Source organism: Perissodus microlepis, chromosome 18 (genome assembly GCF_051167445.1).
Source record: "Perissodus microlepis isolate ML-2025 ecotype Zambia chromosome 18, ASM5116744v1, whole genome shotgun sequence".
Lineage (NCBI taxonomy): Eukaryota > Metazoa > Chordata > Actinopteri > Cichliformes > Cichlidae > Perissodus > Perissodus microlepis.
In genome coordinates this window covers 19,154,724-19,167,274 of record NC_140478.1, presented here as the reverse complement: position 1 = coordinate 19,167,274, position 12,551 = coordinate 19,154,724, and the positions used below count along the sequence as shown (strand labels likewise).

General features: G+C 38.4%; 1 protein-coding gene across 6 annotated transcripts in view; it reads left to right on the top strand.

The window, feature by feature from the left end:
* Positions 1-12,551, top strand: part of st18 (ST18 C2H2C-type zinc finger transcription factor) — a 41,046-nt gene that overhangs the window by 16,074 nt on the left and 12,421 nt on the right. For all 6 annotated transcript variants that reach the window (XM_084912079.1, XM_084912077.1, XM_084912078.1 and 3 more), the window contains 5 exons: positions 3,119-3,234; positions 6,176-6,227; positions 7,087-7,117; positions 7,295-7,482; positions 11,259-11,969. In XM_084912079.1, coding sequence (XP_084768205.1) covers positions 3,119-3,234; positions 6,176-6,227; positions 7,087-7,117; positions 7,295-7,482; positions 11,259-11,969 — 1,098 coding nt within the window. The remainder of the gene's footprint in view (positions 1-3,118; positions 3,235-6,175; positions 6,228-7,086; positions 7,118-7,294; positions 7,483-11,258; positions 11,970-12,551) is intronic.

The window sequence follows — 12,551 nt, the reverse complement described above, 5'->3', positions numbered from 1 at the left end:
AAATTTGGTCAAAAACAGAAATTGGCTCTTTGATGTCAGAAGAAACAATCTGGACTTGGTGCCTCTGTGTGGTCCGGCTCCAGATGAACTCAATTTAGAGGGAAGGCTTTGGGATGACTTTGGAAAGCGATTACAAGATTCATAAATCACCTCGGCAAAGGTGTCACCATCTGACTCTTTTATGGGACTCTTGCTAACTCTGTCCAATAACAAGTTTCCCCTGTAGTTATGCCATCATAACAAATCATTGAAGCGTTAGTGGCTAGCCAGGCTCCTAATTGTCTGTTAAGAATTCTGTGAGCTGTGTTCTTTTATTGAAGCATCTCTGTCTTGGAGAAGTGATAAGATGCCAATACGCTTCTCTATAAAAGTACTCTTTGGCAAAAGGCACAAACACTTTGCTTGGCCGTCAGGGTAGCTGTGAGGCTGTTATATCTGAAATCGCAGTTGACTTCAAGATTTTGACTGTGTCTGCATGAATCCAGAAACCTCCATTACACAGAGGAATGCTCATAAATTGCTGGCAGATTCTTTCTTTTTTAAGATACAGTATTTTTTTTTGCACATACATACTGCACATGTAAAAAAGCCTAATACTTTTCTTTTTCTGAGCTCTTAAAGTAGAGTTGTGCAAAATATTTTTTTGTTAATATGAGGGGAAATGCAAGACTGTTCATCCTCTTTTGTCCCTAGATTCAGGTGAAAATATGTAATAATATTATGAACAGAGCAAATCTGCCAGCGCCGTGAAGTGTTGATAAACTGTCAATTTTACCATGAAGGTAACTGACAATTACACATTGTGAAATGTTAAAAAAAAAAACCTATAAATTGCACTTCTAAAAATTATGATCACTTCACCTTCTAAATTACATATTTTTTCTTGTGTTCATGGAAATCTCTCAAAAAGACATAAAAAGTCGCTTTGAACAGAAGTTTATCCATTTTCCATCTGACATAATTAAAAAACAACAACAACAAAATCTGTCATTTTAGCTGTGCATACAGTTTTACCTGCTTCTACAGAGATGATGGGATCACTTTCCAAGCAGGTAGCTCACCCTTTAGCTTCAGCTAGGCAGGCTGTATGTTTGGCTGGTTCTCAAACCTCCTATAGGGTCAGTATAAACTGAGATCAGTTCACAATTTCCTCGCAGAAATTCATTACAAGAAAATATGAAAGTAAAAGGTGCTATCGCCTGCCGTTCACTCTTTATTATACACAAACAGAAAACACTTAGCATGTAAAATTAATGTGAAAATTATTCCCGGGGTAAACTATAAACACAGAAGTTACCCCGCACATTTACCCTTTTTTTCTCCTTCCCCTAGATCAGAGTGTAATTGCCAGTAATCAGGTCTGTTTGCTGCTGATAAAACCACTCTGAATGCGAGGAACCCTCTTTGTGTGATGACTCAATTATGCCAGAAGTGGCTCATCAAACCTGGCCCATCAGCTGCTTTAATAAATAAGGAGGAAAACTTGCTGCAGGCGCATTATAATTCCATTCATTCCATAATTAAATCCATTCCAGTTTTAACCCTTCACTCAGTGTGCTTCTGGAAGAGGAAACAAAAACAGGGAGCGATGGGAGGAGGGGGGGGGGGGTACACACCAGACAGTGACCTTGCACATAGCACCCATCCGTTCCCTATAATTCAAAATGATACTGTTGAAGAAAGGTTAAGAGAAAAAGACTCGCGGAGAAAAGGATGGGAATCAGTTAAGACGCTGCTCCTGTGTTTTATGTATGCATTGTTTCCACACACGCACAGCCTTAGACAGTAATTATATTAAAAGAGTAATCTAATCATAACAGTTGGTTGGTTGAGTGTGCAGCACTGACATTTTGAAATCTTATTTTGTGTAATCTCATTTGCCTCTATCATCTCGCCTGTACCCCCCTATCTAAAGGAAATGTAAATAATGTAATTAATTTTATGGTCTCCAGAATCTTACTTTGCTACTCTGGCCCGCTTTATTGGTTTCAAGATGAGGTATCTGCTCAGAGTTTTTTTTTTTTTTACTCCATCACAATAATGTCTGCGTTAATTACACGAGAGCGTCCCAAGTGCACGGATAAGCTGGGAACAAGGGGACACAAAGACTCAAGGTCAGTGATGAATATCCACAGCAGCTGCACAGTATTAATAAGGCATTATTTGAAAATAATAATAATAGCATCACTTACAACAAAATGCGAGAGTGCGGTTTGAGTAACGTCAGGAGCGTTGGGGTGTTTTACAGACATTTGCTCTCCACCATCTCAGCTTGGATCCAGCCTCTCTGATAATGGTGCGAGGCAATGGTTATTCATGATTGCTGGACTGGGAAGGTCTCTCTCTTTTTCTATCCCCAGTCGCAGCCCATTCTCTCCTCTGTGGTGGGAATGCTAGCAGATGGGGTTAGGGGGGAATGGGCTGGGCTCAAGGACAGCTAGCAGCCAGATTAACACATAGAAAATCTCATGGACCCTCAGCATCAGGCTGCCTCCTTTCCCCCTGAGAAATCTGCCCTAGACGCAGGGAAACCATCCTCTGAGAAGCATTATTTATGTTGGACTTGGGGTGTGTGTGTGTGTGTGTGTGTGTGCGTGTGCGGGGGGCATAAATATGATTCAGCAGATGACGAACAAGCCCGAATAGTAGTGAGTCTTTTTTCATATGCTAATGAAACTGAGTGAATAACCCCCACCCCCCTACTTTTCCCCCCAGTTTTGTTTTTCCGGGGAAACGCTCTGTGAGCTATAATTAAGAAGATCTTTTTTTTCTTTTTTTCAAAGCTAACAGAAATAAATAATTCCATAATAAGATCTGTGAAGTGAAGAGGCTTAATGCACTCATTGTGTTCATCCTTGTTTTCCCTCTTGGATGTTTTGTATTAATTAGAAGCAAGCAATTTGATCCCTGTCAAGCAATCAATTTGCATCGTGTTCCTTATTCCATGCGAGATGTTAATATGCTCTTTCCACCTGTTTTCTGAATACATGTTCACACAACAATTTAAAAATGTATGAATACAAACCCTCCAAAAGTTGGTTTTGAGATATGTGAAAAAGTTACAGATTGTGAGGTAAGATTTTAAACTTGTACTTATGTCTTTATTTTTTCTTCATAGATAATGAATTACATGATCATTTCCTGAAAGATAACAAGCGTGAAATCGTCAACCAGGGTGAACAGTGTGGATCTGGCATCTTAGTCTACAGAGCGCTTGGGAAACTACAATCAAAGGTAAATAATCTGTCACAGACGTGGCACAGACAGAGCCTAGAGTGTAAACACAAAGTAAAAAATAAGTTTTGTTAGGAACAGAAAGGGATAAATGCTTGTGTAACAGTGTTTTGGATAAGTAGCATGCTAAGCGGTGGAGTGCCACTGCCCCTTTGACCACAGTGATCATAAAGTGAGATTGGTTTTTACTTATGCAGGGCTGTGGGTGGCTGGCAGATACTATACTCTTTACAGGCTATTGCTGAATCCGCTTTTTGTTAAGTGATGATTGCCTTTTATATGTCAGGTTGCCTCAACTGGATTTGTAGCCTAGTAGAAAGTTTAGAGAGAGATTTACTCAGCACTATTTCAATGCAAGGACTTTAAAGACACACTAGTGTTTCACCAACATTAAAGTATGCAAAATGTTGATCACTTGCTCTTTTCCTTTTGTGCTGCTTTTTAGTGTGTAGGTGTGGAACTCACAAATATATCAGTAAAGATAAATCAGTGACTTCATATAGACAAAATATAAATACAGTAAAAGCTTATTAAGCTTTAAAATTTACTGTTGTCGTTATTCTTTCCTGTATTCTGTTCTAATCTGAGTGCATTTACAGCAATCCCATTTATTCCTCAATATTGTGTGCACAGTTGGAAGAAATTAAAAAAAGAAAGAAAAAATATATATATGTATGTGTGTGTGTGTGTGATATAACTCTCTATATATTTATCTTTCTTTATAGATTTTGATTTTTAGATTTAGATCAGTGATCTAAACTTTTTCCGACTTGCACACCTTCAAAATCTGAAAAAAAAGTCTCACCACCTACTTTACAATTTTTACAAAGTGGATTTTTTCATGAATTTAAGTTCAGCAGAATAACTTAAACAAATTATATTTATTTAACTTGGTTTGACTGAATATCACTGACCGCCGCCAATTAATTAGATTTTTAGCAGATAATTACAGTGCTTAATATGTTAGAATTAGAATATTATACAGTAAAAATATGCATATTTTAAATTCCAACGGTAAAATTTTATATTAACCTGTCCCTTTAACATTTTTAAGGACGGTCTATGTTTGTTAACACAAGACGTTTCCTCTTAGTACAGTCAAGACATTATTACACCTGCCTGTCTTTATGAGTGTAGAGGGTTTGGGGCTGTACTTCCTGACAAATATAAATGATACATTACATAAATTACATAAATGTGCAAAATGTTGTTTATAAATGCCATATGTGGAGGTTTGATATAGATTATTATTATTACCCTGTACACCATCACAAGTCACCCTGTAAAATGTATAATCCACTAACGAGAAGAACTGTCATAGGAGAAAAAAAATGAAAAGGTAACTTACATAATGATTTTAGCCAGATTGTTTAGGGGATGTCAATAAAAGCTCCCATTTGACCCTGATTGTATCTATTTGTTCTGCTTTTGTAAACACTCCACATCACATGTTTACCCATGTTGTTGCCATGCCAGGAATACCTGTTAGGAAACCACAGATACCTAACAAGGCCTTCCTTGTTTTATTGTTACGTGTCACTCCTTGTTATATGGATTTGATACAAACTGTACTGTGTCACAGTGCGTCAGAAATGCCCGTGTTTCTCCATTTCGGAGCAGCGCTCACAAACAGAAAGGTTTCTTGTCAGACTCAGACTTCTATACGTGAAACTGATTGATTGAAAAAGAAGCTCTAGTTAAATATACAAAACAGCCACTAAAACTATTTATATCAAAATTGTTTTTACTGGTTAGGCTTACAATACTTACCATCTATTATTCTTATTATTCCTATTAATATAATCATTAATGTTATGAAGCTTGCTTACTTCACGTACATAACACACAATACTCTTGACTGATCAGAGAAAATGTAGATACTATAAAATAATATAAGAAAGTTATATAAATATTTACATAAGATAGGCACATCTAAAATGTCACATAAAGAAAGGGGGGGAAAAACACCCTGGTAACATTATGAGTCAGCTGTGATATTTCAGTGCACTGATAACATCATTTGAACTTTGATTAATGTCCATGTTATAATCTCAGGTTGCATGATGCAAGACCAACATTTTGCCTTCAGAGCAACACATTTATACAAAATGTTAAAGCATGTCTGTGTGGAAAAGTGTTACAAACTAATGAGGTACATTCATTTTTACAGAATGTAATCTATAGTGTTTGGGAGTTGTTTGTCTCAATAGGCTCTAGTAATCAAAAGTAATGAACCTATTATGAGCAGGACCTCTGAGGGCCCGGCGTGGCATTAAGAGTGTGGCACATAAAAGGTTTATTAAAGGAAATTAAGGTCCATCACTGCCACACCTGCTCCCCTATTATAAATGTATGACAGGTCAGTGCCTTCAATCACAACAGCAAACGAGAGAGAGGAGTCATGTTTCCCATTACCAGGGAAAAGTAACAGCATATCCTATGACTCACAGATTTCACTGGCCTGTGACCACTATACGCCACCATCAGCCTGGAATAATTATGTTTAATAGGTTTTATTTGGGACCCACAAGCAACAGCCAGCGAGAGTGGATGGATTTTAGCAACTATTTTTGTCTAAACACACTCTCTGAGGTGCTGTCCGTACTTTAATGTCATTATTTAGTGTCATTACATTTTTACTCACCTTTGAAACTTTTTTTCCTGGCATTATACTTTATGTGTTTGCATATTACTGGTGTTTTTAGAGCTCTTTGTGATGTTGCCCCCCCCCCCCCGCAAAAAAAAAAAAAAAAAAAAAAGATTTTGAGGCTCAGTGGCTCTGGTTACCCTGCTTACCTGCCAAACAAAGCAAAAAAAAATGCACATTAATCTATTAAGTATTTAAGCCTTTTGTCATTTAAGAGAATTTAATTAATACACATTAAATGGATTAAAATGGCTCTTTTAGTTGCTCATCTGTACATTTAATGGTTTATTGCAGATGGATTCTGAAGGTGAGGAGCAAACCTTGAAAACATGTGACAGTAACACAGGTGAGTGCAGCTTTCAGGTTTAGTTTGCTTTTAAATACGTGCACACACACACACACACACATACACAGATATGCATGCACACACACACACGCATTCCACTTATCACCATGGGCTAGGGGTATCAGTTCAACAATCCAACTTTATAACTGTCAATTTTATGTATTATCTTACCGGTCTGAAGAGCACTGCACCGCCATTTCATTATTCAGAGGGGAATAACTTCATTAAATTGGAACACTGGCTCAAATTAGTTAAGGAGTGTGTATATATTGTGTGATTGAAAACCTCTAGACTGGATATGTCATTATGCAAGTGTTCAGGGCCTCTGAGGCCTTCCTGCTCACGCTGGAGCTATTACTACAACTGGGAAAATTCATGAAAAGTGTTATTATTGGTCGTGCTTCATGGGAGTAGGGGTAGAACTTGTGAATGAGATTTATGCAGGCCTCTGGGAAAATTGATTTACCCTTTTAGATCATGTTGTCAACACTGTCAAAAGATGAGCTACTGTTGGTTTCCCAGAGAATGAGCAGACTGAATGAAAAGCTTTTCAGATCAATGAAGAGACCACTTCTACATCCTTATGCTGATTATACCCGATGGCATTGTAAAAGGGAGTAAAAAATCTATCCTAAAAGCTTGGATAAAGCGCGGGTAGCCCATGTGGTATCATCCCTAAAACATTATCTACAAAACAAATATTTACAGTATGTTGTAAAATTTCGTGACTAATAGCCCAAAAGTAGTCAGTTGCCTTAAACCCTTAGATGAAATACATGTTGACAGATGCTGTGCTGCTGCAGTGGAAATGTAAACACAACTTTTTTATCTGTTATTTCTTGGCCTTTATTTTTCACAGGGCTGGCTGACTCCATCACTGAGACTCACAGGTAAGCATTTTATGAATACGCGCACATTTTCGTCTTTAAGCCAGAAAGGAAGCACGTTCTTCCCAAATCTTAGATGTGATTGCTAAAAAAAACCTGTAGTCTGAAGTTTAAAATAGGCCAACTGAGGCCTCCGCTGACCCTGCTGGGTTTTTCCTCTATTCCCTTGTTCCCCTCCAGCCCATATGGGTCCATGGCGAGGAAGAGGAGTGCTCAGGAAGGGGTGCAGGGTGCCCCCATCAACAAGAGAAAGTCCCTGCTGATGAAGCCCCGCCACTACAGCCCCAGCGAGGCATGTGAAGAGGAGAGTGAGGACCTGGCACCGCCACAGGACAAAGAAGAGCTGAGGAACATTGACACTCCAGCAGGTAAACAGATGTCCTGTTGTTTTGTCTGTTTTGATGAACAATTGACGCTGAATTTTAAAATCCCATCTGTTGCATTCATATTTCCCTCCCTCTACCATCAGCCAGCAGCCGCAGTCATTGTGCAGTGGAAGTGAAAGACTACACTGCTGGGTCCACATTAGTTGTGTCTCACATCCACAAATTGAAGTTTTGACAGCTGATCTGCCATGATATTTTTGGCGTGGCTTTACCCTCTTTTGATGAGGCCAAATTTCAGACCCCTCATCTGTCCTTTTTCAATAGCCAGTCCAAATCAATTGAATCCATAGAATGAGAAACTGAATGGAGGCGTGCACCAGTTCACTTTGATTTAAATTAAACTTCCTCCATTCTTTTCTACAAAATTTTTATTGAAGTTGCCTTTTGTGAAAAACAAATGAGCTGTCACCGCTGCTTGGCTGGCGTTCCGCTGTTTTACTCTTTTTTTTTGTTTTATTTCTTTTTCTTTTACTTGTTTTTTTTTTTCTTACCCACAGGAACACTTCATCTGCAGCAGTTAAAAATTGTTTATTTTCACTTATGCCGCCGTCCTTCTCACAAGCAAAAATGTTTTCTTTTTTCCTAATAAATTGAATTTTGTGCATTTTGGCAACAATGCTCGTGGTGTACATGTGCATTCTCGCCCACTATAATCTGCACTGATTTGGTATATTTTTAACGATGTAACTAAGCAACAAACGTAATTGTCCCTTTCAAAAGCTTTTGTTAGGCCCTCTAACACAGTCTAATACATAATTAGGCATAATGTCTACAGCTCATTATAGTACACATGTGTGTAGTTAAATGGACCAGGAGAGTAGCTCACCAAATTGTGTGGATTCATTGGAAATGGAATTTATTTGTTTCCTGGGTTCATATTACATTACAATTATCTAAGTTATTCACTGTGCATCACCAGTGTTTCCTTTTGTTGTTGTGTATTCCAGATACTTTTTCTATTTATCATTGATTGACTGCTTTATATATTTTTTTCCCCTTATTTGAACCTGATATTCACTAAAACAAAACAAAATCAAGCCAGAATTTTTTTTAAAAACTAAAAAAAATCTGAATGTGTCAAAAGAACACGAATATTGATAAACATATTCAGAACATATTTTGCTGTGATTGTCAGATGTGGGGGCTATTTTCCTGTGGTAAAAACAAAAATTGGAAAAGTGGACTGGAGGCAGTAAGAATTTTTGCAGAAGGGAGCTGGTCATATCTGCATTTTAACAAAAAGGGAGAAAAATAAGCCTCTCGTTTGGTTGAGCCACACTGTGTTCAACTCCAGCCAACTGCAGCCCTGCTGCAGAGTGCTGGTAATGGCTATTCTGGAGTACAAACTGTTCACCTGTTCCAACACACAAACCACCGGAGGGATCCAAGTTTTTTTCCTCCGTGTCTTTCCTTTTTTCATTGCACTGCTGTGTATGTGTGTGTGTGTGTGTGCATATATATACATGTGTGTGTGTGGATGTCTGTCTGCTTGTCTGACTGTATGCGGCTGTGTCAGGCCTGGGAGTCCATCTGGATGAAAAACAAAACCCTTGTTGCTTGCCTCATAAATGTAAATATGTGTAACTGGCTTTAATTTTTCATTCAACAGGGTTTGTCTTTAGACGCCTCTTTCGAAATATTTTTCACAGCAGGGAACAGATAGTAACACACCGTAATGTCGCCTGAGCAAAAATGCATGTAAAAGCACAGACATGTCAAACCAGACATGTGCACTTAACAATGCAGGAAATCGTATATTTAGCTTTTTTTTTTTTCATTAGTGCCACATAATTTCTGTCGTTTTTTAAAGCTGTTTTGGCAAGGATTAGGTTTTTGTGTCGCTCCCATTAATGAGTCGCAGCTGTCTGATAATGCCTGTATCTGTACCGTCCTCTGCACTGTGTGATCTGATTCTCACAATCCATCTCTATCTATCTTCTCAATCTATTGAATCCTACTTTTTGGTTTGGAATCCAATGTGTGGCTACTTAAGAGGATATAGACTTCCAGTGCAGCCTACTGAAAGTAAAACCCCTCACAGTCCAAAGAGCTTTAATAGCGCATAAGTTTGTATGATTTTCGAGGATCAAGAGAGATTTTGTTGAATCAATCCAGATGATAGCTTTCCATTGTTAATCACTGACCATGACTTAATATGATCAGTGGCGTTAATAAAGCGTTGTCTCAGATGCATTTTGAGGGATAACCCTAACCCTCTTTGTCTGTTCCACTGATCAGACTTTCAGTGCATAAGGTTTCACACAATCTTGTGGCTTTCTGTGCGTATGACTGGGATTTTTGGATTTATTCAAAAAGATGGCAGGCCAAAGGTCGGTGCAAATTGAATTATTTAGAGCACTCAGCAAAATAAGCCGGAAAAAAGAGATTATATATAAGAAGACATGCGTGCATATTTTATTCATCTGCACTCGAAACATTATATGTGGTTTCTTTAACACCCACATAGGATACAGAATGCCAAAAGCTAAACACTGAGTAATTTGCTTGATTTAATAAAAATCTGAATTTGTTGAAGAGCTTTTATTCGTTAAAACTTTTTCGTAATGAATCTACCTCCTACTGCAGTATCCCGCCTTTGATTTTAATCTCAAATAATATTATATGTGGTTCAGCTTCCCAGTAAGCAGCAAATATGTCGAGGCAAAAAATAAATAAATAAAGATCTTAATAAGCTCATTATATTACATGCACAAATTCAGGCAGCAAATAGCATGTAGAACATAGGAAAGGCTCGTATCAGCAGCTATTCTGTGCTCCGCATACAGTACACAATCACACATTGGACATGTAATTTCAATATTTCACAAACACCTGTTTTAATTTAACAGTTTCAGTCAAATTTACACGTAAAAGCTTGATAATTTTTTATTTTCAGTTCAGCTTTTGACACTTTGACAACCATTAATTTTCCATGTAAATGCCCTGAAAATTATTATTTTTTAAAGCGCTGTAATGGCTCTTTTTTTTTTTTAATCTAATCAAATTAAGCCAAAGATTTCACATTTTCAGCAAGTTTGGGTCAAGTTCACTAAGTCTCTCATTTTTGTGGGCAAAGCGGGCTCCCGTTTGTACCCAACAAATATTATCGTCAGTTTTGTGACTGCGGTGTATGGCTGGCTTTTCCTAAATCAGGTTCTGCCACACACACAGCACCATCTTACAGAGATTTGTCTCTTTTATCTATTTTCTCTATTCTCTGTTTGCAGGAATCCTCTTCACTTTCTTATCCCTCGAAACAAGATGTACATTATGTTTTTCAAATCGGTTTTTCGGATGACAACATGTTGCTGCTTGGCTTGCACTTTAAAATACACATAATTCATAATCTTGTCCTAAATCTATATTGGGTTGTTGCTCCAATTGGAAACAACAACAAAGTGAAAAAACAATTGTCTTCCTCATGTCTGGGTTTCATGTTGAACTAGCAGAATGAAGGTTTATGTATGTTATCTAAAATATGCTTGAGGAATTACTTGGAAATCTGACAACCTTGTGATTATCTTTCCAGTGCATCATGTACTCTTTTAAATCCCATAAATGGTTATAAAAACATGTTTTTCGCAAGATATTTTTCATAGAAAAGTAACACAAGATCTAAAACCTTAAAAGGATTTACAGAAGATTACCATGGGCGCACAATTCTTATCATGTTATGTGACTGAAGGGTCACAAATGAGCAAGTTCAGCATGCAAAGACTTGAACGTGTCGAATAATCAGTGTTGTCTTATTGTTTTAGATGGAAACTTAAACACAGTCAATGGAGTGACTAACAAAAATGGCTGCCATGATGTGGCAGCAAAGTCCAGCAGTTCACTTGGATGGTCTGAAGTTACGTCTGTTGGCTCGCCACAGTGTGAGCTGGACACATCTGAACCTCTGATGGATGAAGATGACGAGGAGTTTCTTAATAATGAAGAAGACCAAAGTCACGACAGGATGAGCAGTACGTCCTCGCCACAGAGTCAATATGGAGACATGAGGGAAGCCGAGTGGGAGCCTCTGGCTCTGTCTGCCAAGGTGAACAGCTCAGACTGCAGTCCTTCCAGACTCTCTGAAGATGTTACAGGCAGGAATGGGCACGTGAAAGAAGAGCCTCACTTAGAATTAGGTGGTCCACTGGGCAGAGCGAACATTTTTCAGGCTGAAGCTTTACGATACAGGCTGCTCCCCACGGAGGCGGACAGCGAAGGGGAAGCAGAGGCAGATAGGCCGCCTCGGCTAGACGCCTGGGCTCTGGGCCTCCACGAGAGAGGCCTTGAAATGAGCCGAGGGAGGGTAAACCTGAGCCTGCTGGAGCAGGCCATAGCTCTGCAGACAGAGCAAAGGCAGGTCCTGCACCATGCCTACAGAGAGATGGACCGGTTCCTCATGGAGCAGATGACCAGCGAGAGGAGGCACCACAGAATGATGGAGATGGACGGCAGACTCACCTATCATGGAGGAAAAGGTAATAAGAAATAAAAAGGTTGATCTAAAGAAAAATCCAGTTTCATCCAGTTTAAATCAGATGGACCACTTGTGATTTGGATGATTGGGCGCTCAGAAAACATTAAAAGGAATAAAAGAAGCGTTTTTTTGAGGGGGGTGGGGTAATCAGAGGGAGGAAATCCTCTTAAAGACTAAAAACATTTTGGCAACAAGTGAAGTAATAAATAAACAGTCTAAAATAAAAAAAGAACAAAATTTTCTGATGGAATTGCGTCTACTCAGAATATTGGATTTTGATAGGAATCAACTGGATATTTAACCATGACCATAAGTCTTAAATCCTCCTAAAGTACCTCTCATGTTTCCCTCTGATTCTTCAAATGACTGCAGCTAAATGTGTAATCCTAGATGTAATCTTTCGATGGGTGGGCATTAAGAAGTGAATGCTCTCCGTTAAACTGCAGCCATAACTAAAATGACAGATTAATAGATGGTATTGTGAAAAAAAGAGAGGCTGACTTTGCATGATATTTCAGTTTCTTGACCTTTGTGTAATATGCATTCAGAACAATATATACAATATAATATGACTCTCTTATTT